This window comes from Carya illinoinensis, chromosome 9 (genome assembly GCF_018687715.1).
Source record: "Carya illinoinensis cultivar Pawnee chromosome 9, C.illinoinensisPawnee_v1, whole genome shotgun sequence".
NCBI classification, from domain to species: domain Eukaryota; kingdom Viridiplantae; phylum Streptophyta; class Magnoliopsida; order Fagales; family Juglandaceae; genus Carya; species Carya illinoinensis.
Window position 1 is genome coordinate 44028494 of NC_056760.1, and position 27152 is coordinate 44055645.

Consider the following 27152-nt stretch of genomic DNA (forward strand, 5'->3'; position numbering starts at 1 on the left):
GCAGGCATAAACAAGGAGTAGGGGGAGGTAGGGTTCTTAATACTCAAATCAATATTCATGCAATTGTTTATTTTAAGAGATGGGTATCAACATAATAAATCTCTTATTTTTTCCCACCACATTCGGACCCGGCCATTCCATATCTGTTCATGTTTATAAGTTTTACAGTTCGTCATGGTAGAGGAATGTCTCCAAAGTGGGCTTCTTCTTGCAACCCCAATGGCATTTCCAGGAGCAACGGGAGTTGAAGATCCCGAGTCTTGAGGAATGAAGGGATATGATGTTTGATGTTGACGGATATTTTGACAAAACAATTGCATATCCATCATCCATGTTTTCCGTCCCTTCAGGGAAAAGCTGCCACAGAAGACTCCCGGCACCACTTCCTCCCTTCTTTGTAGAGTCCAACAGGGTCTTGTAAACTGTGTTTAGAAGGGTGTTCCGGAATGACAAGTTGTAGCCAGGGTCCTTTGAAGATACCCCAAATTCAGCAAACACAACAGGCATCCCGAGATTTTTCTCAGCATCTTCTATGTGAGCTTCCATCCACGACTTCGTGAATTGCAGATGGGCATCAGAAATTGATTGTGAAATCCTATTTCAACGATATTTGTATTACTGGATCAGAAGTTATCATAATCATGTCTATATATAATAAGGTCAGATCAATGAGTGTAAACTAGCTGGAAAGCGCGCGTATTGACAATATATAGTCACAAACCATACATCTTCGTAAAATTTTCATATTTGAAGAGCAAAGTTTTGGTGAAGTGAGTAGGATGACTCACCAAGAGTCTGCATAAATGTGAACTGAAGCGAAATCAACACCAAGAGCCTGATGGTTCCTAATGAAATCAGTTCCCACTTGTTGAGCATATGTATTTGGGTTGAACTGAACCCTGTCAGGTGTTGAGGGACCATAAAATCCTTCCAAGCCAATCTCCAACAAGTGTTTTGGATCCATGCTCTTAACGTAGGCTGTCATTTCTTGTATCCATTCCTAGAAAACAACGGAATTTCACTTGAACAAGAGATCAGGGAATCATGAAGAGAATCGTTCCTCGAAGGCAAACAAGAATTAGAAAGAAAAAAAAAAAAGGTTGTGAAAACAAACCTGCAGTTTATTTCCAGTGGGATCAGAGGTGCATCGAGGTTCGTTCATCAGCTCCCATGCAAAGATAGTGGGGTCGTCCTTGTAAGTTATGTTTGTGAGTGTATTGACTCTATTAAGAACCGTCTATATATATACATAGACAAAGCATTAACATAGATAAACGCAATTAGATTAAATCTGAAATGTAAAAGAGATAAATGTGCAAATCCCAAAAGAACAAAGAGCTACTTTTATTAGCAAAGCACGTCTATGATCATCAAATGTTCAGTTGTCAAGTTTGCTATCCAAGTTCGATTCAACAGAAATTAAAAGCGAGCAATTACTAGCCTTAACATGCGCCTTGTAGTAGCTCCTGAGAGTTGGATGAGAGAAAAAGTCATCTCCGGATGTTACATTGAGGCCAGCAGCTTGTCCCCATTTCACATACTGTGCTTTGCCTCCATACGCATCCCAGTTGTTAATAAACGATAGTATGAGCCGGATCTTGTATTTCTTTGCTTCACTCACCACAAAATCCAAGCCCTGCAACATGACACTCGAAAAATGGAAATGCAGATCTATGAACATTTAAACGCTAATGATATTCAATGCTATTGCAGATTCTTAAAAAAATAAAGTTGATGTTTTTTAGCCAAAAAAAAAATTAAGGTTCACAAGCACGCACGAGACCCCGGAAACAATACTACTTGAGAGTACCTTGAAAACTTCCTCGTCGTAAACTGCAGGAGATTTCTGGAGAGCTCGCCATTGTCCATCATTAAATGCCCAAGTCCTGCAAACTGTTAGACCCACTGAAGATGCTTGCTTAAACAAATCCGTGACCTTTCCTCTGGTGGACTGATCCGCAGCAAATACCATCAACCAATACGTGTTGAATCCATTTAAATAGAAAGGTTGGTCGTTAACCACAAATTGGTTCCCTTTCTTTCCCACCATTTGCCATGCATTATCTTCCATGCTACCCAGCTCATTAATCCTGAAAACATGCATGGATCAAACCAATATTAGATATGAATTCCATGGTCAAACACATGCAAATGCACAAAAGATTGTACATAATTTACACGTAAATGTGTACATGATCCAAGAAATTTATATGTATGTTTCCTCCGTGTGGCATGCATCTTTACATCTGTACGAAAACAAACTTACAACAAAAACTAGAAAAATATGAAAACTCTCTAACAGGTACGTACCCATAACTTCTGCTATGATATGCTAAATGATTTTCAGTTCCCTCCTCCATCGTATCCATTAATTGCTCCTCTAAATCTCCAGGGCCACCAAATATGGTGGAACTTGAACTAATTTGAATAACAATCATAAAAGTGGCCATCCCAAAGATAATGTGTAACAGATTATTTTTCATGGGAGTATCCATGGTGATCATGAGCCACGAAAGCACACTTTTGCCTATTCCATGGACCATAGATTTATATGTATCGATGTATAATTAGGTTTGTTCTTTGAAAGGGACGAGGAACAGAAGGGAAGTGCCAAAGAAGGGATCGAATCTCTAGCTTTGAAGCCAAGACAATTCCCTTTCGTCAATTTGCTCTAATCAAATTAACTTTCAGCTATGGCCTACGGACATCAATTGAAGGGTAGGAGTAAAGTTGCATATACATTACTCCTAAGATACGTTAATTAATTCAGTCAGTAATATTGAACTGTGTGCAATGGAGGTAATTGTACCCTTGGATTTTCAAATGTTCAGATTGTAAAAAAACATATATAAATGGTAAAGAACTGCACCCGGCCACTAAGATAAGACCAACAGGTATGAACTTCATCAGAGGTAGGTGTCCCCTTAACTTGATCGGGTCTGTATATATATACATGCAGGCAAGAAAGAAAGAAAGATGCAAGCATATTGTTGTACATCTGTTTCTACTAGAAGCTACTGAAAAAGAGAGAGGAGGTAGCAGAAGGAAGCTGAGGGGCCGGGGGGCATCTCAGATCCTAGCTGATCAAAGAAAAAGGAATTAAGGTTGGTCATGTTTTCTGATCATCGATCTGCACAGGTAATCAGTAATACTGTATATTTATGCATAGTCCCGATCGAAGATCAGTCATTAATAGTACTGTTATTTCGGCAACCACAAAGCCTTTTTGAATGTTTAGTATGAATTAATACGAAAACAGAATGCTAGCAGCTTAATTTCTCCCAGATAAGTCCAACGATTCACACACGTACGTATCTATTCTATGGCTATCTAACTGTAAATAATTTGTTTTATTATTTTTTTGTTAAGTTTTTTTTGTTAATTCCGTTAAATTCTGTTTTATCAAAAGGTCCTTAAGATTCTTGACCATTTGAAATATAGTTTTCTTGTGAATTTAATGAATAATCATGTTTTACTAAAATGCCCTTAATAGCCTCGTGGCGCACATGAATTGATATATTTTTTTTCATATCCTTTTTGTTCTGACAGTGTACTCATTTTTTTTTTTTGTTTCAATTTTTTTTAAATAAAAAAATTAAAATGACTTTACTCTTTAGAACATAGATGCTTTAGAGCATTCTCATTATAAAATTCAATTCTAAGTAAATTTAACTAATAAAATACTTAAAACACTCAATATATAATATTAATTATTAATTTAATTAGAATATAATTATTATTAATATTTTAATTAGTAGAACTATAAAATGTGATAAAAATAAAAATTAAAAAAATGATTAAATCAATAGTATTTTATTATTATATGGAGAGTAAATAGATAATCCAATATAGACGTAGACCAATACTCATACTTTGTTGAAATTTAGATTTTTTATATCTTTATTTTTTGTTTTTCTTTAACCTTGTATTTTCTTTTTCCAATCAAATAAGTTATTGACTTTTTCACTTTTTTTTTTTTAAATTTAAATCATTATATCAGGTGCACCCTTGGACTAACGCATTTAGAGCCGTTTCCTAGTACATATATATTTATATGGAAAATGATAGTGGTAGTCGTGAGTGTACAAGTACCATACAATCATTTTAAAAAAGTGAATAAATATGGAACCTATATGAAAAGAAATTAATTTTTTAATAATAAATCTTACTCTTTTTTAAAATAACTATACGATACTTACACATTTCACGATTATATAAAATATTAGTTTGTGTATATATATATATATATATATATATATAAAGCCAATATCAAGGTTTTGGTCAGGCAAATGGTACGTACATGAGTAGAAAATTCTCAACCCGGCCCAAGAATTTGCAGAAATAATTTTCTGGAAAATTCTACACCAATTCCCCTTGGATGGCCATGCCAGGATATATAGATAATCATCATGAACGATGTGATGAGTGAGTACAAGTAAATGTATGAGTACAAGTAAATGTAATGAAGAATAATGTAGCCGATCCCTCCCAGCAATCCCTGAACATAAATCTACCGCGTACGTCATAGATATTCTTCTTCGTCCACATAACTAGAATATTATTAATACTAATTACTTAGTAATTAAATGGTTAATTTGATTTTGAGATTGGTTAATCACGTTAAAGTTTCGTTTAGATTTTAAAGCTTTTCAACTTATCTCATTTTATTATTATAATTTTTTTAAAATTTTTACATAAAATATAATAAATAATCTAAAATTTTCAAATTCTTCAATTTAATTTTTTTAAATTTTAAAATAATAATAATATTAAAAAATAATATTTTATTTAAAACTATCTCATTTTATTTTTAAGTTCAAACCATGCGATTTGAATAATATACATTATACATCGACTAGTTTGAAAATAAAATAATTTGTTTTTAAATAATTTTTTTTAAAAAGAAATAACGAAAGTGATAGCTTCATGAAGAGTTAAAAATAAAAACAGAAAAAAAATTTTGAACGAAAACATATGTTTATTAAAAGATAGAAGTTGGATGATGTATGGATGTTATGTTAATTTATGAAATTAAATAAATAAATAATACGAAAGGGGCGACTGCGAGTATGTATGGAAATCTTAAGGAATCTACGGATATCAGAATTCAACGCGTAACCGATATCTGGTTTGGACGCGTTTCCCATCTGTCATCTTCTTTATCTGATCTGTCATCGATCACAAAGTTGGTATTGATGGCAGCAGGCAACTCGGCTACACTCCCTCTTTAAGGGTACACTCCATTCAACTAATAAATAACTAAACTAAACATACCAGCTTCAAACAAGTAAAGTCTACCAAAAACATAAATAAATAAAAACGTCTTCTTCCTTTATTTATTTCAGCTCCCCGGCTCTTCATTTCCACCTATTTCGCCATTGCTACCGATTTCCAAAGCTTTCACATCCTATTTCCCTGTAGAGCCTGTGTCTTGAGCTACTACTCTAAAAAAGGTAACGTTTTTCATCCCCCAGTCTGTTATTGGTGCCTGAAATATGTTCGTTTCTATCTTTTGCTGCTCTCGGTCCTGTGCTGTCTGCTATCTCAGGTTTTCATCCAATCTATGCTAGAGGTTTCATCTTCTTAATCTCTCATCCTTTCTATCCAGTTGGCTGTTCGGATCTGTAATTTTAGTATGTTTTGTTGCTAGAGGTCTTGTTTTCGTATGCGTCGATCCTTTTAGTAGTTCCGATCTGATTTGGGTTTTAAGCAACCCAGATCCTTTTCTTTTGGAGCTGTGCGGTTTCTTCGCTCTGACTGATTTCTTTGCTGAGTCAATATCCTTTTTAGCTAGTCGGGGTATTCGGATCTGTAATTTTAGTATGTTTGTTGCAAAATCTTGTTTTCTTATGCCTCGATCTTTTTAGTAGTTTCGATCTGGTTTGGGTGTTAAGCAACCCAGATCTTTTTCTTTTCGAGCTGTGCGGTTTCTTTGGGCTTCTAAAACTGTAGCCAAACTGTGAAAACTTCTAGTTTTGAGATGACGAACACTAATAAATTCGCTGTTGTGTCTGCTATACCCATTATCCTTCTTTATTTGGCCTTCACATCGATCCATTTTATTCTGGCCCAAGATTTTGTTCCGCCGGAGAAAATCTTCCTAGATTGTGGAGCAACCTCTGAAACCACCGATACCGATGGCCAGAAGTGGACCCCAGATATTAAGTCCAAGTATCTAATGGCGGGTGGGAACTCCACCGCCTCCCAAGCTGCTACTCAGGACCCTTCGGTCCCTCAAGTCCCTTACATGACTGCTAGGATCTTCTACTCCAGTTTTACATATAGTATTCCTGTTATCTCCGGTCGTAAATTTGTACGGCTTTACTTCTACCCTGCTTCTTATGCGGGCTTAAATGCCTCCAATTCCATCTTCTCAGTGACGGCAGGGTCGTATACTCTGCTCAACAACTTCAGTGCTTCACAGACAACGGAAGCTTTGAATTTTGCATTTATTGTGAAGGAGTACTCGATAAATGTTGATGGTGACAAATTGGATATAACTTTCGTCCCGTCTCCCAAAGCTCCGAAGGCCTTCGCATTCGTGAATGGGATTGAGATTGTATCAATGCCTGACATTTATGGTTCCACTGATGGAAGTCTCATGATTGTGGGCCAGTCTGCCTCTTTTGAGATCGTCAATAGCACCGCTCTTGAGAATGTTTATCGCTTGAATGTGGGTGGAAATGATATCTCACCATCCAAGGATACAGGTCTTTATAGATCTTGGTATGACGACTCGCCATACCTCTATGGGGCTGCGCTCGGGGTTACATTGGCTGCTGATCCAAACACGACCATTGCGTATCCGACTGATATGCCTACTTATGTTGCACCAGTTAATGTTTATAGCACTGCAAGATCGATGGGGCCAAATCCTCAGATCAATCTTAATTACAATTTGACTTGGATTTTCTCAGTCGACTCGGGATTCACTTACCTAGTTCGGCTTCATTTCTGCGAGATTGCACCAAATATAACCAAGATCAATCAAAGAGTGTTTGATATCTTCCTTTACAATCAAACTGCTATGAATGGGGCGGATGTTGTTACATGGGCAGGTCAGCAAGATGATGTTCCAGTGTACAAGGATTATGTGGTTCTTGTTCCAAGTGGAAGCCCACAGCAGGATTTGTGGCTTGATCTACATCCAGATGTGTCTGCCCAGCCCAACTATTATGATGCAATCCTGAATGGAATAGAAATATTCAAAGTTAATGATTCAAAGGGTAATCTTGCAGGGCCTAATCCTACTCCTCTTCCTAGACAGGATGTGATTGACCCACCAAAAGCTAGACCATCATCTGGTAATGGTAAAACAAAGAATCAGAAAGTGATTATCATTGGGGTCGTTAGTGGTGGAATTGCCTTAGCCCTTGTTGTTGGCTTCTTTCTTATTGCTGCTTCCCGTCGCCGTAAGCATGGGAAGGAGTCAAGTGCAAGTGAGGGTCCTTCAGGGTGGCTTCCACTTTCTCTATACGGTAATTCACATTCTGCTGGTTCTGCCAAGACAAACACTACAGGAAGTTATGCCTCATCACTTCCTTCAAACCTTTGCCGCCACTTCTCATTTGCCGAGATCAAGTCAGCCACCAAGAATTTCGACGAGGCTCTACTCCTTGGGGTTGGAGGTTTTGGTAAAGTTTACAAGGGAGAAGTTGATGGTGGAACAACCAAAGTGGCAATCAAGCGTGGAAACCCACTCTCCGAGCAAGGAGTACATGAGTTCCAGACTGAAATTGAAATGCTTTCAAAACTTCGTCATCGCCACCTTGTCTCGTTGATTGGCTATTGTGAAGAAAACTGTGAAATGATTCTTGTTTATGATTACATGGCTTATGGAACGCTGCGTGAGCATCTTTACAAGAGCCAAAAACCTCCACTGCCCTGGAAGCAAAGGCTTGAGATCTGCATTGGAGCTGCTCGTGGCTTACACTATCTCCACACTGGTGCCAAGCACACTATTATCCACCGAGATGTTAAGACAACGAACATCCTTTTGGATGAGAAGTGGGTTGCAAAGGTTTCTGATTTTGGGTTATCTAAAACAGGTCCCACATTGGATAACACGCATGTCAGCACTGTTGTTAAAGGTAGTTTTGGGTATTTGGATCCTGAGTACTTCAGGAGGCAGCAACTGACCGAAAAATCTGATGTTTACTCATTTGGAGTTGTTCTTTTTGAGATCTTGTGTGCTCGCCCAGCATTGAACCCAACACTTCCAAAGGAGCAAGTGAGCTTGGCAGAGTGGGCAGCTCATTGCCACAAGAAAGGCATTCTTGATCAGATCATGGATCCTTATCTGAAGGGGAAGATTTCTTCTGAATGCTTCAAGAAGTTTGCCGAGACTGCAATGAAGTGTGTGTCTGATCAGGGCATTGAAAGGCCATCGATGGGTGATGTGTTGTGGAACCTAGAGTTTGCTTTGCAGCTACAGGAGAGTGCGGAGGAGAGTGGCCAAGGCATGGGTGGAATGGATATCGAGGAGGAGGAGCCATTCGTACCCTTTAAAGGGAAGAGAGATCCTGATGCATCCCCAGGTTTTGATGTTAATGCCACCGACTCGAGGAGCAGTGGAATAAGTATGAGCATAGGCGGTCGAAGTGTGGCCAGTGAAGACTCGGATGGGTTGACACCAAGTGCTGTGTTCTCGCAGATCATGAACCCAAAAGGACGTTGAAATCACAAAGGATTGATTACATTGCAAACTTTGACACAACCGGTATGTTTTCTTCTGTCAATCGTAGCATGCAGGTCATATTTGTCTCTTCTTTTGATCTTTATTCGTTTACATGCAGTTGATTTTTTTTTTTTTTTTTCCTTTTGGGGGGCGAAGAATATGTTTTGATCAAGTTAGTTCCCAATATGTTTGTACTAAGTATCTTTTGATCGAGTGTAAAAATAATGCTATGTAATTGCACTGATAATATAATTAGCCTTAGTTCTGGCCTCCAATTCCATCTTCTTATGCGGGCTTAAATATGTTTGTACTGGTCCGTGTTCTCTCCCTCTCTCTCATGGATGAGAAATTGCATTGATAATTCGTCTTGTAAAATATAATACAAGAAGACATATTCGTGTGATGGTGATAGTGCGAGTTGGTATTAGTTGTGGTTACTCCATGTGGATGGGGTCCATCTTTATTTATAAGAGAAATGCTAGCTGTTAAAACGCGGATTGCAGTATAGAGTGCATGACAGCGACATTGACGTGTTTTCCTTATTAAGTTTCACAAAGACAGATTGGTGTAAAGAACAATTTTGAATGGAAAGGAAAGACGTGGGGAGTGGGAATGGATGTTTCTGACTTTTGGATCCACCCCTCAACGACGACTTTCTTTTCGTGAGACTCTGTGGAAGCTGGCTTGGTTTGTGTCCAAACTCCAAACCCCTTTCTGACTCTTTGAGCTTTCTGATTATATATAAAATATCATTTTATTTCGTAATTGGGCATAATTGAGATACGTAATACAAATTTTAATTTTAAAGAACTGAATTTGTGTGATTGTATCAATGAATCCCAATTTACGATGGCTTCTCAGTTTTTGGTTTTCTTTTTCGAAGGAGAGAGATATCACATGGGTGGTTTGCAATTATTTGACATCTACTTATAATTATAAGTAAATTTAAAATGGGGATATCACAAATCTATATATTAAAAAAAAAAAAAAAAAAACTACGGGTGATATCAATTCGAGATTTCTAAACGACTTATGTGAGTGACATCCCGACGGTAGGTCTTTTAGGCTAACAACCTATGCGAGAGTCTGAGTTGCATACTTTATATATATCATTACTTTTTATATACATATGTCACACAATGGAAAAATTAGTCTCCCTTCGTCACAATTGCTCGTTTTGCCACTGTACACATCCCATTGATCGTGTACACGAGGGGCCCGTGAATTGATGCAGTCGAGTCTCTCCTGCAATTTCATTTTCTTTGAGGATTCCTTCAACATGATCCTCCTCGATCTAAACCTTTTAAGTTTATCGTCATTTTTTTTGTTTTACTTCTACGAAATTGTAGTGATCATCTCCTCTCCTTTTATATCCTGACTCTACTTGATACATCAATAAATAATACTGAATACTGTACTACTAGTTAGCTTTTCTACATATCTATTCTGTAGCAGGATCTTGTTCTTTACTGCCCAAAATAGCAAAGAAAGAGAGGAAAAATAAAAACATACAAGAAAAGAAAAATATGAAAAGAAAGATGACATGAATCGCAAGTGATGGTTCTAAAAATGAAAGACATCATGACGTGGTTATTTTTTTATTTTCATTTTTTAATATTGAAAGATTTGGAGAGCTCTTGGCAACATCATAACGTTGGTTGTTAATTACACTTTTGTATTAAATCTTGTCATTCTTGTTACAATCGTTTATATGTCACTTAAAATATGACACAATAAGCATAAATTTTAAATAAGTGAAATATGAGTCGTACTTGAAAGAACAATGCTAAGATGACTAACTAATGTGCCCATCAAATGTGCTAACCAGTAAAAATGAATTTTTTTTTCTTTAATTATTTTTTAAACATCCTTAATCATTAAAAATAAATAAAAAAATATATAAATTCACTAATAGTATTAAAAATAAATAAATAAATAAGCACTATCATTTTCCTACCGTTTTTATCTAAAAACAACGATGATCGATCAGACCAAGTACCACGTTTTGGAAAGGTTAGATATGACTGGTGTTCAGGCTATTCAAAGAGTCTGACCCAGGAAGACTACGTATAAAGTATCATTCGGCTTCCATCTTTTCGAAACATAGAGCCGTTAGAGACTGCATGCACATATTTTGGTTTCAGCTCTTTGAAAGCGATTTACAAATTGGGGTGGTCCACCAAGTGCTCTTCTACATCAGATTCTTTTGGGAAAACAGAGTCCATCTGATTCAAAGAACCCAAGAATTTCAGCCCAAAGGAACCAATTTACAAAATTAACGATGCTCATAAGCTACCAGTCCTATTTACACGCAGCCAAGTAGACGGGAAAAAGTAAATAAAAAATAATAATAAAAAAAAAAAAAAAAAAACCAGAGACAAGCATCCATGCTGGCAACAAAAGTGTATAGAATAACAGGTAAGTAGTCCCTCACTAGAAAGAAACAAGCAAAGCACTCAATTCTGACGTTGGGGAGTTGAATCTACAATTGCAGTTATCCTCTTCTGTAGTTCTGGCTTGTTGGCTCCTACAAGCTTGTCAACTTGCTGACCATCTCTGAGAAAGAAGAATGTTGGAGTGGCTTTGATATCCCACGAAGCACTAAATTCCTGCGACACTCAGTGAGCAAGGTACATTTTCCATTAATATAATTGGCGTAAAAACACCCAGTTAAAAGCATTCTACCACACAGTTGAAATAACCGTCTTACCACTATTTCTTGGATGCTTGTTTTCTATCTTTTAATAACAGATTTGTTGGGCATTTTAAAAATGTCATGTGGTATAGTTACGGCATTAGGCTAGATTGTCACGTTTTATGTCCAGAACTAAGGCTATTATACCAAGAGGAAGCTCCATCTTAATTGGCACGAGATATTCTTCCAAGTATACGGCAACAAAATGTCATCACTTACCGTTAGTTCTTCCACATCGATCAACAAGAACATGATGGATGGGTATTTCTCAGATAATTCACGGTAAAATGGCGCAACCATCTTACAAGGACCACACCATGTTGCACTGAAGTTCGCAACTACCTGTTGAACATATACATTCAATCAAATTTAAATTATTAAAAAAAAAAAAAAAAAAAAAAAAGAAAGAACCATAAAAGAACAGTCGCAAAGCAAATCAATGTAAACTTTCCCAGAAAAGCAGCAAATGAAGTGAGCCTAAATATTAAGTGCAAGCATATGAAAGAATAATTTCAGCATCAGAGAGAGAGAGAGAGATGCAAGCTTTGGGAGGGAAACTGAACAAGTGTTTGAATTTCAGGAAGAAGCAGGTAGCCCATAAAAACTAACTAATCAATCAACTATCCAAGTATCCAATTAACAAAAACCTCATAATTTAACCCAAAACAATTCAAACACAAAATTATCTAATACGGTCTTTTGCCCAAATTAAAAAACAAAACAAAAAAGATTTGTAGTCAATGATATACAGTACATCAAGCTGGTAGCTTCCTTTCTGATCGCATACATCATAGAATATGTTCACCCCAACTTACCAATATTTATCTCTGAATTACGCGTAGATGTCCACTGCAAACCAACCTAAAATCTAGCACCAAATTAACAAGATAATAGTCGAGCAGTGGACCACTCTCTGGGATCCATTCAGAAATCTAAGGCCATGTTCCCTCTTACTTTGTTGACCCCTCTCTGTCTTCTCTCTTTTTTACCATTCTCGTTTCTGGGTTCTTCCATTATTCTTTCTTTTCATTCCTTCTTCTTGGGGTCTGGAGGGGTTATTGGCTGGATGAGCAACGTGTTCAGATTATGGGCGGACGCCAAAGCATTTGTCTTCTTCAGTAAGGGTGTTAATCATTATTGTATCACTGAAAAAAGCAGGAAACTGTCAGAAGTTTCTTTACCTCAACAGGAGGATGGTGACTTGGGTGGCTGAGATGGTGGATGAATGTAAGAGGGATATTGGAGATGAAAGGTTTTATAGGACAAAGAGGGAGGGAAATCGTGTTTTGTTGATTCAGCAATGTTCCAATGCGTATGGAATATTTGTGCGATTGTCTGAACTTGGTAATAGCGCAGGGAAGGGCATGATTGTTATTCCAGAAGGAAGGAAAAGGAGAGGATGGGCTGGCTTCGTGGAATAAATACGGCTTATGGCCGGAATTCAATCCTCTGTTTCCTCTAGTAAAAACGGAATTGGGGCCAGTCGTAGTGAAGTATCCCTGGACAGAAAAGGGGATGATGTTAATGAGGATTCTTCTCATAGAAGGGTCTCCTCTCCTTGGGAAGGATCTTACATGCCGGCTTTGCTGAAGCCGGCAAAAGCCCCGTCTACTTCGAAACATGGTGTCAGGGATGGCATTGTTGGGGTCAAAGGTCCCCCCCAAGGGTAGGTATGAATGAAATGGTTACTAAGTCTGGTGATTTCCGGTCACATAACACTGTTAGTGGAAGTGACGGTTGGTCTCCTGATGTGTTGCAGACGGTCAAAGTAGTTGAAGGGTCTCAGTTGGTGGGCTCTTCTCATGGGCCAAACGCAGTGGCTGATTGCAAGGATGTCTTCTCTTCCCTTTGTGCAGCTCGCTACGGCCATTAACTTTTGAGTTTTTGAGAAGCTTTGAGTTTTCAAGATGCTTAAGATTCAAATAAGAGAAAAAAAAAAAAAAAAAAAGAGAGAGAGAAACGGCCATTTTTGGGATTTCTTTCGAAATTGTGGCAGAACTCATTACAAGAAAACCCATTACAAGAGATTCTGAAAGATCAAACTCATTAAAAATAAACTTTCAGAAACTATCCTAGACCTTTGAATGAGTGCCTAATATTGCAATCCAGTGATTTCATGTTTTTATCAATCCGATTCCAAACTCTGAACTCCGACTGTTTTTCACTCCCAACTCCGACTCCAACTCCAACTCCGAATTCCGATTTTTGCCCAGCCCTAAAAACTCATAGAGGGGTCGGTTCTCCTTCTAACTCATCTCAGCAGTCCCTTTGTGGTACTGGAAGGGATGTGGAGGCGGAGGATGTTGAAGAAAGGGAGTGTAGCGTGGAAATTTTGGAAACAGCTTGTGGGTCTCCTGTGAAGTTTGTTTCTGGGGTTCTCAGTTTTCAGTCAGATCATTCTGACTTGCAGATGGTAATTGGAGATGCTGAAGATTCTGTTTATTGCCCTTCGTGGGCCAGAAGGGTTGGATGAGTTCGATGTAGACCCTGAGCCTCTATGTTCCATTCCTCCTGGCTTAGAATGGACAAACATTTCTTCTGATTGGGTGCTTAGAAAGGTTGATGAAATCAAGGAATGTGTGGGGATTTCTTGTGAAGGATATCTTGTGCTTAGAAAGGTTGATTGGGTTTTGTAGTTATGTGGGATAGGAGGGCTGTGGAATTGGTAGAAGAACTTGTGGGGGATTTTTCTATGGCTTGTCATTTCAAGAATGTGGAGGATGGTTTTGAGTGGGCTTTTGCGGGTGTATATGGCCCAAATTTGGATATTAGTAGTAGTCTTTTGTGGGATGAGATGACGGGACTTTGTGGTTGTTGGGATTTTCCTTGGTGTTTTGGAGGGGACTTCAACACTACTCGATTTCCTAGTGATCTCCTGTGATGGCTGATTTTTCAGATCTCATTTTTGAGCTGGATCTTATTGATTTACCTATGATTCGAGGGGATTTTACGTGTTCCAACAGGAGGTCATGGTCTAGGCTTGACAAATTCTTGGTTTCCTCTTCTTGGGAGGCTCATTTTCTTGATTTATGCCAGAAAAGGCTTCCAAGATTATGTTCAGATCATTTTCCCATTTTTTTGGATTGTGGGGGCATTGCTAGAGGGCACGATATTTTAAATTTAAAAATATGTGGATGAAGAATGAGGGTTTTGTGGATGGGGTGAGGATTTGGTGGTCGTCGTATCATTTTTCTGGTTCTCCAAGTTTTGTTCTGGCCGGAAAACTTAAAGCTTGCAAGAAAGACTTGAAGAAATGGAATGTGGAAGTATTTGGGAATGTGGATAACCAGAGGAAGGTTCTCTTTGATCAGTTGCAATCATGGGAGGATAGAGAGGTACTGGGGGTATTTTTGGAGGAGAATAGGATGGAAAGGGTGACGTGGTTGCTGAATTAGAAAATATCTCTCTTGGAGGAGATCCCTTGGAGGCAAAAATCACGAGCTCTTTGGCTGAAGGAAGGCGACAAGTGCAATAACTCTTTCCATCATATGACCAACTCCCAACGTAGAAACAATGCTATTGAGGTTCTTCAATCAGGTGATAGTATTCTTTCGTATCCTACAACTATTAAGGGCCATATTGTTAACTTTTATGAGAAGCCTTTTCGGGAGGAATACTCTTGGAGACCTAAACTTTATGGACTGGATTTTGGGCAACTTAACCAGCTTTGTGCAGAGTGGTTGGAGAGAACATTTGATGAAGAGGAGATACTTTATGTGGTTAGAGGAATGGTGAGGGACGAAGCCCTAGGTCCGGACAGGTTTTCTATGGTGTTCTTCCAAGATTGTTGGCATGTTGTGAGAGAGGATGTTATGAAAGTTTTATTGAGTTTCCAGCGTACACGAAACTTGAGAAAAGCCTTTAATGCCACTTTTATTGCCCTTATCCCTAAAAAGGTGAAGGCTGTGGAGATGAAGGATTTCTGTCCTATCAATTTGGTCAACGGGGTCTACAAGATCATTTCGAAGGTTCTGCCAACTGTTTGAGTGGGTGATGGAGAAGATTATTTTGAAATCTCATTACGCATTCGCGGGTGATATAAATCCTTGACTCGGTATTAATTGCTAATGAATGTTTGGATAGTAGAGCTAGAGAGGGAGTCCGTAGCATTCTTGTTAAGCTGGACATGGAAAATGCTTTCGATCATGTTAATTGGGAGTTTCTTTTGGATTTACTTGGGACATACAGTTTTGGAGAGAAATGGTGTGCATGGATCAGACATTGCACTTCAATGGTCAAACTTTCGATTTTGGTGAATGCTTCTATGGCAAGGGGATCCCTTGTCTCCTTTTCTCTTTATTCTTGTCATGGATGCTTTGAGTAGAATGATTGACACGGATGTTGATGGGAGCTTTTTGTAGGGTTTTTTGGTGGGTGGGGACTCTCTTGGTAGCCTAAAGGTCCCTCATCTCCTTTTTGTTGATAATTCCCTAATTTTCAGTGAGCCTAATCAAGATCATCTTTGATCTTTGAGAGCCCTTTTGTTATGTTTTGAAGTTGTTTCTGGTCTTAGAGTCAATTTATCTAAGTAAAAAATAGTTCCAGTGGGCCCTGTTTTGAATACTATGGATTTGGCCAACATTTTGGGCTACAAGATCTCATCCCTCCCTGTGAGATATCTAGGCCTTCCCTTGAGTTCTCCTTATAAATCTTCATTGATTTGGGATGGAGTAATTGAGAAAATTGAGAGGAGGTTGGTTGGTTAGAAAAGGATTTCTTTGTCCAAAGGGGGAAGAATTACTCTGATTAAAAGTACTTTGTCTAATCTTCCAACGTATTTGTTTTCCCTTTCTTCCTTTGCCCGTTGGGGTGGCTTGTAGAATCGAGAGAATCTTCCATAATTTCTTGTGGGGCAGTCTTGGGGAAGATAGGAAGTTCAATTTAGTAAGTTGGGATAAAGTTTGTTCATTGGTTGGTTGTGGAGGATTGGGGATTCGCAATTTGAGGCTTTTTAACAAAGCTCTCCTCAGGAAATGGCTTTGGAGGTATCATTTAGAGAGGGATGCATTATGGAAAAATATTATCGATGCCAAATAAGGGAGGGCTTGGGGGAGTTGGTGTTCTAACAAAGTAAGAAGTCTGTACAGTGTGGGTTTGTGGAAATATATTCAGAATGGCTGGGGGGAATTTCTCAACCATGTTTCGTTTAAGGTGGGTGAGGGAGATAGGATTCGGTTTTGGCATGATCTTTGGTGTGGGGACTTGGCTCTTAAGAATGCTTTCCCTTCTCTCTTTAGGATTTCAAGGGACAAGAAGCTACAGTCGCTGTTCTGTAATTTTTTCTAATAATATCCCTCGATGGAATGTGAGATTATTAGAGATGTTCATGATTGGGAAGTGCCCATTGTTTTAGTTTTTTTTCAATCGGCTGTGTGATATGAAAATTGAGCAGGGAAATGAGGACAGATTGCCGTGGAAACATGCTGGAAATTCCATTTTTACCGTCAGCTCTTATTATAAAATGCTGACTTGTCATTGGGTCAACCAATTCCCTTGGAAGTGTATTTGGAGATCCAAGGTGCCTAGCAAAGTTGCTTTTCTCTACTGGTTGGTGTCCCTTGGGAAGATATTGACAACAGATAATTTGAGAAAGCGCAGTATCATCTGTTTAGACTGGTGCTATTTGTGTAAGAAATATGGTGGATCAGTTGATCATTTGTTTCTGCATTGTGAGGTGGCCAAGATTTTTTGGGATGGGATTTTCAGCAGGTCAGGTATTGCTTGGGTGATGCCTAAGAGGGTGGTGGATCTCTTGGCTTGTTAGAAAGATTTATGGGTAGTCACCGCATTCCTGCTATTTGGAAGATGATTCCTTTATATTCGATGTGCTATGGCTGGAAAGGAATGGGCAGTGTTTTGATGATAGAGAACGTTCGTTGGGAGAATTTAGAGAATTTTTCTTTCGAGCTCTCTGTCTTTGGGCGAACGTTCTTGTATTGAATGGGAATAATCTACATGATTTTCTTTTAGCTTTTCCTAGCTCCTAGTTCCTAGCTTGTATTTAGGTGTTTCCGCTTGTATACTCCTTGTGTACTTGAGATATGCCTATTTACTTGCCTTAATAAAACTTCTTATTACTTATCGATATATATAGAGTTTTTTTACAGCTAAAATTTGTTGAAACGTTTAAAACCAAATCATCTAAAACAAAAGAAAAGGAAAAAAACAAGTTTATATAAGAGCATGTGTACATGAATCTGAGGCACATTACACTGAATGCTAACATTCAAAACCAACCTAATCGGATATCAGAAGTGGCAATATGGAAGATTAGCTAAATCAGCAACTCCCAAAGTGAACCATTTGACCAGTGTGTTTAATGCAAGTCTTATCTCGAAGGACTATCACTGAATGCAACTCCCAAAGCATTCAATGTGCCTCAGATGCCTATGTCCAATTGCTTGATTCTAATCTTATCTTGTGGGCTAGGATTTTTGTAAGGAATGATGATAATGTACTGAATCTATTTCTGTCATAGTTTCCTGCTGTCTAGTGATTTGAAAACATGTGACTTACAGTGAATGGTTTTGTAGAGTTGGTGAGTGCTTGGTGGACATTGTACCAATTCTCTGGTACTCCAAGTTTTATTCTTGTAGGCAAGCTGAAGGCTTTGAAACAAGACTTGAAGAAGTGGAACCTAGAAGTATTTGACCACATTGATAATCAAAAGACTATCCTCTTGGAGGAATTGCAGGAGTTAGAGGGACGGGAATTCTAGGGAGATATTTCGGCGGAGGGGCTTTTGAGGAAGGGAACAGTTAGATCAAATTTGGAGAGGGTTTTTTTGTCAAAGGAGACCTCATGGCATCAAAAATCTAGGGCCCTTTGGTTGAAAGAGGGTGACAAGTGTATGAAGTTCTTTCACAAAGTGACAAATTCACATCGGCGTAGTAACACTATCGAGACGCTTCATTCAGGTTCTGAGGTGTTGTCTTCTCCTTTTGAATTAGAAAATCATATTGTGCATTATTATGAAACCCTTCTCTCTAAACCGTTTGGTTGGAGGCCGAAGCTTGATGGCCTGTCTTTTGAGGCAATTGATTCTCAAAGTGTGAGCGTATTGGAGAGACCTTTTGATGAAGATGAGGTTTACAAGGTTATCTCTAGTATGGCAAAGGATAAAGCACCAAACCCAGATGGTTTCTCTATGGGTTTCTTTCAAACTTGTTGGGACAGAGTAAAGGGTGATGTCATGCAGGTCTTTAGTGAATTTCACTCTTTTCAAAAGTTTGAAAGATCTCTTAATGAGACGTTTATTGCTCTTATCTCCAAGAAACAATGGGCTTTGATTATTGAGGATTTTCGTCCTATAAGCCTATTTAGTGGTGTATACAAGATTATCTCGATGGTTCTTGCCAATCGGTTAAGCCCTATGATGGAACAGATTATCTCCGAGCCTCAAAAAGCTTTTATTAGTGGAAGACAAATTTTTGACTCGGTGCTTATTGCAAATGAGTGCTTGGATTACAGGTTGAGGGAGGGAGGTCCAGGCATTCTTTGTAAGCTTGACATAGAGAAGGCCTATGATCATGTGAATTGGGAATTCCTATTATACCTGCTTGGGAGGTGTGGATTTGGTGATAGGTGGATTTCCTAGATGCATTTCTACTAGTAGATTTTCAGTTCTAGTCAATGGTACACCTGCTGATTTTTTTAATAGTTCTCAGGGTTTGCAACAAGGCAATCCATTATCTCATATGTTGTTTGTTATAGTCATGGAGGTTCTTAGTCGGATGGTTCAGGCTGTTGTGGATGGTGGTCTTTTATCTGGTTATAAGGTGGGCAATGGCACTGGTGACTCTATTATCATCTCACATCTTTTATTTGCAGATGGTACTTTACTTTTTTGTAATGTGGACACTAGACAGATTCAAACTCTACGAGTACAGTTACTTTGCTTCGAAGCAGTGTCGGGGCTCAAGATGAATTTTGGTAAGTCCGAGATGGTTCCAGTGGGAGCGGTCTCAAATATTCGTAGCTTAGCAAGCATCTTGGATTGTAAGGTGTCCTCTTTGCCAATAAAATATTTGGGTCATCCATTGGGAGAAACTTTTAAGGCTAGAGCTATATGGAATGGGGTGGTAGAGAATATAGAGAAAAAGTTGGTTGGTTAGAAACGAATGTATTTATCAAAAGGGGGTTGTCTCACCCTAATTAAGAGCACTCTTACCAGCCTTCCTACATATTTTTTTTTATCTCTATTTCCTATGCCTGTAGGGGTGGTGAACAGGATCAAGAAACTCTTTAGGGCGTTCTTATGGGGGGTTATGGGGGAGGAGAAGAAGTTCCACCTGGTTAATTGGAAGACAGTCTGTTCTCTAGTTGTGTATGGGGGGTTGGGAGTGTGTGATTTGAAAACTTTTCATAAACGTTATTGGGGAAATGGTTGTGGAAATATCTTTGGAGGGGGGATCATTGTGGAAGGCAATTATTGATGTTAGATATGGAGCTGCTTGGGTGGTTGGTGCTCCAACGAAGTGAGAGGGGGATATGGTGTGGTGTGGGGTTATGGAAGTTTATAAGGAGGGGGTGGCCAGTTTTGAGAATCAGATTTGTTTTGTACTCGGTGAGGGCAATCGTATCAGCTTTTGGTGAGATGTGTGGTGTGGGGATCACACATTGGAAAGGGCGTTTCTAGCTCTTTATCAGATTGCAGCGAATAGAGATGCTTTAGTGGCAGGTATGCGACTCTTTTCTCATGGCTCTCATCAGCGGAATATTCTTTTTAATAGGGATTTCCACAATTGGGAACTACCTATTGTATCAGATTTTTTCAGCCTGCTATACTCCAAGGGGACTCCTATAGCCTAGAGGGATAGATTGAAGTGGCGGTCTAATAATCATAAGAAATGTACTGTTAAGGCGTACTATAAAATTTTGTCAACAAGATCATTCTCTCTTCCTTCGGAAGAATATAGGAGGTCTCATTTGTCCTCCAAAGTGGCATTTTTTGTATGGAATGCCGCCCTTGGGAAGATCTTGACCACGGATAATTTGAGGAAGAGGGGATGTGTAGTGATGGATTTGTGTTATATGTGCAAGAAGAATAGAGAATCTATGGATCATCTTCTACTTCATTGTGAGGTAGCAAGGAGGCTGTGGGATGAGATCTTTCAAAGGATTGATGTTGCTTGGGTTATGCTTTTGAAAGTGGTGGATTTGTTGGGGTGTTGGAGGAAGATGCAAGGTTTTCATCAAGTGGCAGCGGTGTGGAAGATGATCCCGTTGTGTATTATGTGGTGTATTTGGTCGGAAAGAAATGAGTGTTGCTTTGAAGATAAGTAACATACAATGGAGGAGCTGAAGAATTTCTTTCTTCATACTTTACTGTTTTTGTTTTCCGCTATTGTACTAAATGGGGACAATATTCATGATTTCTTGTCTTTAATTCATTGCAATTAGAATGTATTTGGGTGTTTTTTTGTATACCTCCTGTGTACATGGCCTATGCCTATTTCATTCACATCAATAAAATTTATCTCTTACTTATCAAAAAAAAAAATCACTGGCAGGGTATCCTAACTAAGATTATTTAAAGACTTTTTGTTAATTAAACACGACAAGAGCTTCATTCTATTTGACAGAGAGACATCCTATGGAACTTCCATGTCTAACGTGAGGATTAAACTGGTAGGCCTCTACACTGAAAATCACAAGTGTTATGCAACACTCAGTAGCCAATATCCATTACTCCTTCTCATCAAGATCGAAGCAATAGACTGAACATTCTAGAGATGATACCTATGTCCAATTGCTTGATTCCAGACATAGAATCTGTAATCATCACCAAATTCACGAAGATAGTAATGCGTAACTCATGGGGAAATATTTAAATCAGTTCTGCAAAGAGAGATGACATAAAAGACAATGAAGCTCCATATATCATTCCATGTGGTTCACTCTTCCTGCCACAAAAAGAACTGATGGATGCTTTACCTATATAAAAAAAAAAAAAAAATGATGGATACTTACAATCTTTCCGTCCCTACTTGCTTCTGCCAACTTTTGATCCCAAGATTCTGTGGTGGTGATGAGGTGCACATTCCCACCAGCAAACTCGACACTCCTCACAGAATCATCTTCATCAGTTTGAGACTGCATGCATCATCAACATCATAACTTCCACGTATAATGACTTAGGTAAGAATGAAGAACATAGTAAATATATACAATAGACACTAATCACTATGAGGGTCTGAAGGATCATAATTATCACCAGAACTATTTACGTAAACAATGTTTATTCCATACAGTAGATAAATATAATTAGGGCTGCAAACGAACAGAGCCACTCGTGAACAATTCGAGATTGACTCGTATAAACTCGACTCGGACTCGGTTCATTTAATAAATGAGTTGTTCGTGAACACTAATATTGGTTCAAATATTAAACGAGTAAAACTCGTATAATCTCGACTCGATTTAGTTTAGGTTCGAGAATAATATTCGTATAAACTCGATTCGACTCGTTTTGAACTCGTCACAATACTCGTAATATTTATATATATTTTATATATATACTTACATATATTCTTTTATTATATATATTTTATACGCTATATATATTATTTTTGATACTTTGTATAAGTAATATATGTTGTTATTCTAAGTTTATGTATAAGGAACATGTTTTATTATTTTACAATAATAATGTATTAAGTTCATAAAAGAATTATTGAGTCAAATATAAAATATTTATAAAAAGAAACTCTAATTGATTGCGACACTTTCTAAACTAATCCTATTTTGATTATTTGGCCATATTTAAAATTATATCAAAGATAATTGAATACTTTAATATTAAATTAATAGCTTTATTATGTAATTTTTTAAAGACTTTAATGTATTAGGCATTCTTGATGCCATATGTATTGGAAAGTGACAATGAATTAATGTTACATTGTTATTTGATAGGCTTATATTTTAGTACGTGTATATGGCTCATATCAAGTTGAATTTGATTAAGAGAAATAATCTCATTTATTTATCAAAAAAATAATAATCTCATTTGTGCTTCAGCCAACCAAAAAAACAAAAAAAATTGTGGATCAAATGTATACCGAGCTCGTATCAACTCATATATTTTTTGTGCTCGAGTTCAAGTCGAGTTCAATCATCATTTATGTTAAACGAGTCGAGCTCGATCAGAAATTTTCAATATTTTTTGAGCTCGAGTCGAGCTCGAGCGGATATATATGCTAAACGAGCTCTTGACCCCTTGTTCGAATTCGACTCGATTCGATTCTTTTGCAGCCCTAAATATAATAGCTTGCTATCTCACAGATATATTTAAATGTCCATTAACCAACTTCTCAAATGTTACTTATCAAAAAAAATAATCCATCAAATGTTACTTTTTTGATACGTCCATCAAATGTTACTTACCAAAAAAAATCCAGAAAATGTACAAATTGATCCAAGTTACAATTTTTGTTTTGAAATCTTTCATATTGCAGTCTTCTTAAAAAGTTGTTTGTTTGGTCTAAGCTTCACAAAAGTAAGTTCAAAAGTTCTGATGCAGCTAGAAAAATGCTGCAATAATTAGATGCTTCTGTGAGACTGCAAATAAAGCCTAGTAGCTGATAAGTGAAGAATCCCAGCAACGGAACAATTTCGCAGCCAAAATATTCTCTCTTCTCAGATTTTCATTTGAACACATGACGAATATAAGCGTAACTTATATTTAGTGCTCCTAGTGTAACGACCCAAAGAAAGCACAAGTTGCATCTGGTTTTATACTCAAAAAGGAGTAATCAATGCTATAATGGGAACTTTTTGGCATCATTAAAAATCTCAATTCCATTTAGAAAAGAATCAATAAACTTGGTACTCATGCATTTTATCCTACTCATTCATATCGATCACACTTCTCACATACAATGTGGGATTTAGTGGGACGTTATAATCTACCCCGCTAAAACACCCACCCCAGTTCATGGATATGAAATTGAGACTCTGATAAGGGTAGTTATCCAGATTAATTACATTTCAAGTTCCAAAAACATGGACTGATTACTAAACCTGGCATAACTACCCCTGCTAACTGGTTCTTTTAGGAAGTTTGACCATCTGGCTGCATCAGTCTCAAGCTAAGACTTTGATACTACAAGAGGTATTATTAGTTTTTGGGTAGATTTCCCTTACAGATTCAATTGGCATAGTAAAGCGCGCTCAGGATTTTTCTAACAATATTCACTAAGTTGATTTTCTTGTTGATGGGAAATTGTTGGGATTGTATAAGGTTTCTCTAAGTAATTCATTAGCATGGGAGGGTTGTCCCAATCCTACTAAGATGTTTACTCCTCATGGGAGGGTTTGAAGGGCCCTGCCATAGTGAGGTTCCATGTTGTGTTTAAATAGGCACCCTGAGGATTAATACATGAAAGCTTCATCTAAATGCAGCCGACAGAACACAAAGTCAGCAGTGCAACTCACCCCAAAGAGGATCTACCAATTCTCAAAACCTTACACTTGAAAACTTCATCTAAACTAAAACAATAATAGGAAAGAGCTTATGCAAAACCCACATGGACACAACTCGGCATAATTTGAAGTTGACAACTGTGCAAATCAGTGAGACAAATCCAGTTCTGCTAGATGACTCCATAAACAATATTTTGCTTTACCAAGGATGTCAGGATGACATCTTTTCATGAACTAATTCAATATTTTACGGCTCCCACATTCTAAATTTACTTAACAAAAGAAAAGCAGGTCCGAATCAAGGGAAAAAAAGGAAAGACAAGAAAACAATTAATCTGACATCAAAATAATTTATACTATAAGAAGACAAAATATTGGAGAAGATCTTCCTTCTTCCGCTTTCCCTTTCCTCTTTCTTTGTTTCTTTTTTCTTGCATGAAATTTTGTAGAATAACTTGACAGGAGCTTTCAAAAACACATACCTTACCGAAGCAAAGTCCCATGTTAAAAATCAAAACTGCTAAACTTAAATGGAAGAAGTCCAGCAGCACCTGAAAGTTAAACAATCCATTAATTTAACAAGAGAATATGCATACGGCATGCCAAAAAGCTAATCGAAGTCAAAGAAAATCCATGAACTTAAAATTGATGTCTGTGAAAAGTAAATTGAAAACAATTACATTACATGCCGCTAATCCACCCCCACCCCCCCCCCCCCCCCCCCCCAAAAAAAAAAAAAACAAAACAAAACAAAAGAATAAGGAACGCTCTCCGGATGCTTTTCGAGCTTTTTTCTTTCACACCCTTCTCCTTTGGGCATCTACTATAGTTTTGACTGGAACGAGTCTACTATCCGTAGCTCTTAGATTGTAATTAGGCTCTTGCTTGTATACTCCCTGTGTATTAGGGCTTTGCCTATTTACGTGGATCAATAAAATTTATTTACTTATCAAAAAAAAAGAGTGGGTATTCTAGTGTAGGGACCAATTTCACCAGATAAAAATTGTAATGCAGGGATTGTATACCGACACTAGAGCCATGCATTTGTATCGTGAAATAAAAACATAGAAACATCAAAATTTCTTCTCTCCTAAGTATCTGAAAAACAAGGTGGGCTATAATTTGCAACAAACGTCAAACAGAAAATCATGTACATCGGTGGACCATGAAGAAGAACAAAATCTAATTTATCATAGTCCCTACAAGAAAACCTTCATATTAAACGAAAAAGAAAAAGAAACTGATGACCAAGAAAACAGCCAAAATATGCAAATCTAAAATATGAAAAGCAAGGAAAAGAATATACAAATGTGCGTAACAGAAGAAAAGCCATTTTACCTTCAGATTGAGATCGATTTGAAGCGCCAATCAATCCACCATTACAAAATGAGGTATTTGGATTGACTTTATTATGCGAATCAAAATCCTAGAACCTGAGATTGACCTAGAAAGCTAGAGGAAGTAAACGACTGTTTCTAATTTGAGAAATCGTAAGTATTTCGAGGGTCTTCTCTGTTTATATATTTGATAAGGGTATTTCAAGGAATTGGCTGTTATCTGGCTTTTTGTCGTGCAGGTAGAAATTTGGAAGATGATAGCCTTACTTTTTCTATACTACCATTCTACTACCAAGCCTCCACGTGGCTTTATTTTGATTTTATTTGTCTTCTACTTTTAGCACAGTATTTGAAATTCAAACACATTTTTCTATTTCAGAAGGACCCTTTCCTTCACGTCAATAGTAGCCTCCCGGTATGGCCTCCTCTCTTTCGGGTTGTTCCTCTCGATATGGCTACTGTTTGAAGGCACCTTCTCGGACGAGATATCCACCAAACTGTCTTCTTCGCCTCTCTCCCACACTCTTTCTCACACAAACTCTCAAAGCCTCCCTCCATCGCACCAGTCCATAGGGGCGACTGTGAGATTCCTTTAACTTCTTTTGAAATTAAAGCAGCAATTTCTTTTGCTATCGAGAAGCTTTTGTCTATTTAGGTTCACTCTTGAAAGCAATGGAGTCGACGATGAAAGCTTCCTCTCCCTGGCATGTCTGTTTTGTTGGAAATTTGGACCTCCAAATTCACCCCCCTAGGATCTATCCTTTGCAGGAATAACAAGAAAAATAGAGAAATAATAACAACACAAGAAATTTACGTGGAAACTCCAAAACAGAAGAAAAACCACCAGACCCAGGGAAGAAAATTCACTATGTGAAAAATTGTTACAATCATACAATTTTTCTCCTCACCACACCTACAAAGCTACCTCACTAGTAAAACTTTAACTTTACACCTCTTCCCCTTTTACAAAAGGTTAATAGAGAAATTTAACTAAAGTCAAAAGTTACTAGATAAGTTTTCAACTGGTGCACTTAAACTAAGAGGTTAAGCCTCTTATTTATAACCCCAAACATTTGCTTCTTTCTTATTTCCCACCGGTGTGGGATTACAAAAAGACACAAAAGTCAACAATCTCCACCTTGTGGCTTTGACTGGTCCCACAGCCAAACTTCATCTCAATGAAGATCTTCATAGCTTCCACTATCATGCTTCACCATAAAAGCATACTCACTCAGAATAAACCAATTCCAAGCATTTCACTTCGGCCCATGTCGAAAAACAATCTTGCTGAAAATTATGGTGTAACTTCCACGTTTGGCTCTCCTGGAAGTTCATCAGCCATTGACATGAATTTCCACCACACACCCTGCATCAATGCCAAACCAATGCCTGTGTGCAAATTTGTGGATCCGCTAACATTAACACATCCTCTATCATAGCAACTTTGAGAATTAGCGGCATGCCATGAGGATGTATATGTCTCTTTTTAAAGATCGAAATCTTCCATGGAGAGAGACACAATATTAGCATCAATACCAGTATCTCCATTTACTGACTTGGAGCCACTTGCCGAACCTGCTCCAACTCTTGGACAATTTTTCTTGACGTGCCCAGATTGTCCACACCCCCAGCAGACTACTTTCTTCTTCATGGAGTTCTTCATCTTCCCATTTCCAGCTACTACCATCGCTAAGTTCTCAAGTGGAATATTACTTCCACTACTTAGTCTTCTCTCTTCAGAAAAGATTTTACTGGTAACCTCTGAAAAGATTATTTTCTCCTTCCCATGTATCAAAATAGGTTTCATGTGTTCATAGGAAGATGGAAGAGACCAGATGAGTCTCAAGGCTTGATCTTCATCATCAATTTTAACTCCAATAGCTTCTAGCTCAGCGACAATGCCATTGAGAACACTGAAATGATCTGAAATAGTTGTACCTTCACTCATTCGCAGTGTATGAAACTGCTCCTTCAGGTATACACGATTTGAGACGCCCTTCGTCTGATACAACTCTTCAAA

General features: G+C 37.9%; 3 protein-coding genes across 3 annotated transcripts; 1 reads left to right on the forward strand and 2 right to left on the reverse strand.

The window, feature by feature from the left end:
- Positions 1-86: 86 nt before the first annotated feature.
- Positions 87-2531, reverse strand: LOC122275895 (mannan endo-1,4-beta-mannosidase 6-like). Its single transcript, XM_043085214.1, has 6 exons — positions 2311-2531; positions 1811-2090; positions 1442-1636; positions 1115-1237; positions 789-1000; positions 87-595 (listed from the first exon to the last, which is right to left on the reverse strand). Exons 1-6 carry the CDS (start codon positions 2502-2504, stop codon positions 163-165), a joined length of 1437 nt encoding a protein of 478 aa, XP_042941148.1. The 5' UTR covers positions 2505-2531; the 3' UTR covers positions 87-162.
- A 2669-nt stretch (positions 2532-5200) lies between these two features.
- Positions 5201-8952, forward strand: LOC122275893 (receptor-like protein kinase FERONIA). Its single transcript, XM_043085209.1, has one exon. It carries the CDS (start codon positions 5981-5983, stop codon positions 8675-8677), a length of 2697 nt encoding a protein of 898 aa, XP_042941143.1. The 5' UTR covers positions 5201-5980; the 3' UTR covers positions 8678-8952.
- A 1909-nt stretch (positions 8953-10861) lies between these two features.
- Positions 10862-25344, reverse strand: LOC122277227 (thioredoxin H-type-like). Its single transcript, XM_043087154.1, has 5 exons — positions 25134-25344; positions 24278-24346; positions 21345-21467; positions 11592-11714; positions 10862-11286 (listed from the first exon to the last, which is right to left on the reverse strand). The coding sequence occupies exons 2-5, from the start codon at positions 24296-24298 to the stop codon at positions 11134-11136; spliced, it is 420 nt and encodes a 139-aa protein (XP_042943088.1). The 5' UTR covers positions 24299-24346; positions 25134-25344; the 3' UTR covers positions 10862-11133.
- Positions 25345-27152: the final 1808 nt, after the last annotated feature.

Excerpts from the sequence above, each read along its gene's own strand:
- LOC122275895 (XM_043085214.1), bottom strand. The coding sequence starts at position 2,504 with ATGATCACCATGGATACTCCCATGAAAAATAATCTGTTACACATTATC. Across the intron at positions 1,238-1,441 it reads ACTACAAGGCGCATGTTAAG|ACGGTTCTTAATAGAGTCAA; the intron begins GCTAGTAATTGC and ends GTATATATATAG. Across the intron at positions 1,001-1,114 it reads CCACTGGAAATAAACTGCAG|GAATGGATACAAGAAATGAC; the intron begins GTTTGTTTTCAC and ends GTTGTTTTCTAG.
- LOC122275893 (XM_043085209.1), top strand. The coding sequence starts at position 5,981 with ATGACGAACACTAATAAATTCGCTGTTGTGTCTGCTATACCCATTATC.
- LOC122277227 (XM_043087154.1), bottom strand. The coding sequence starts at position 24,298 with ATGGGACTTTGCTTCGGTAAG. Across the intron at positions 11,715-21,344 it reads CAAGTAGGGACGGAAAGATT|GTAGTTGCGAACTTCAGTGC; the intron begins GTAAGTATCCAT and ends TATGTTCAACAG. Across the intron at positions 11,287-11,591 it reads TCGATGTGGAAGAACTAACG|GAATTTAGTGCTTCGTGGGA; the intron begins GTAAGTGATGAC and ends TGAGTGTCGCAG.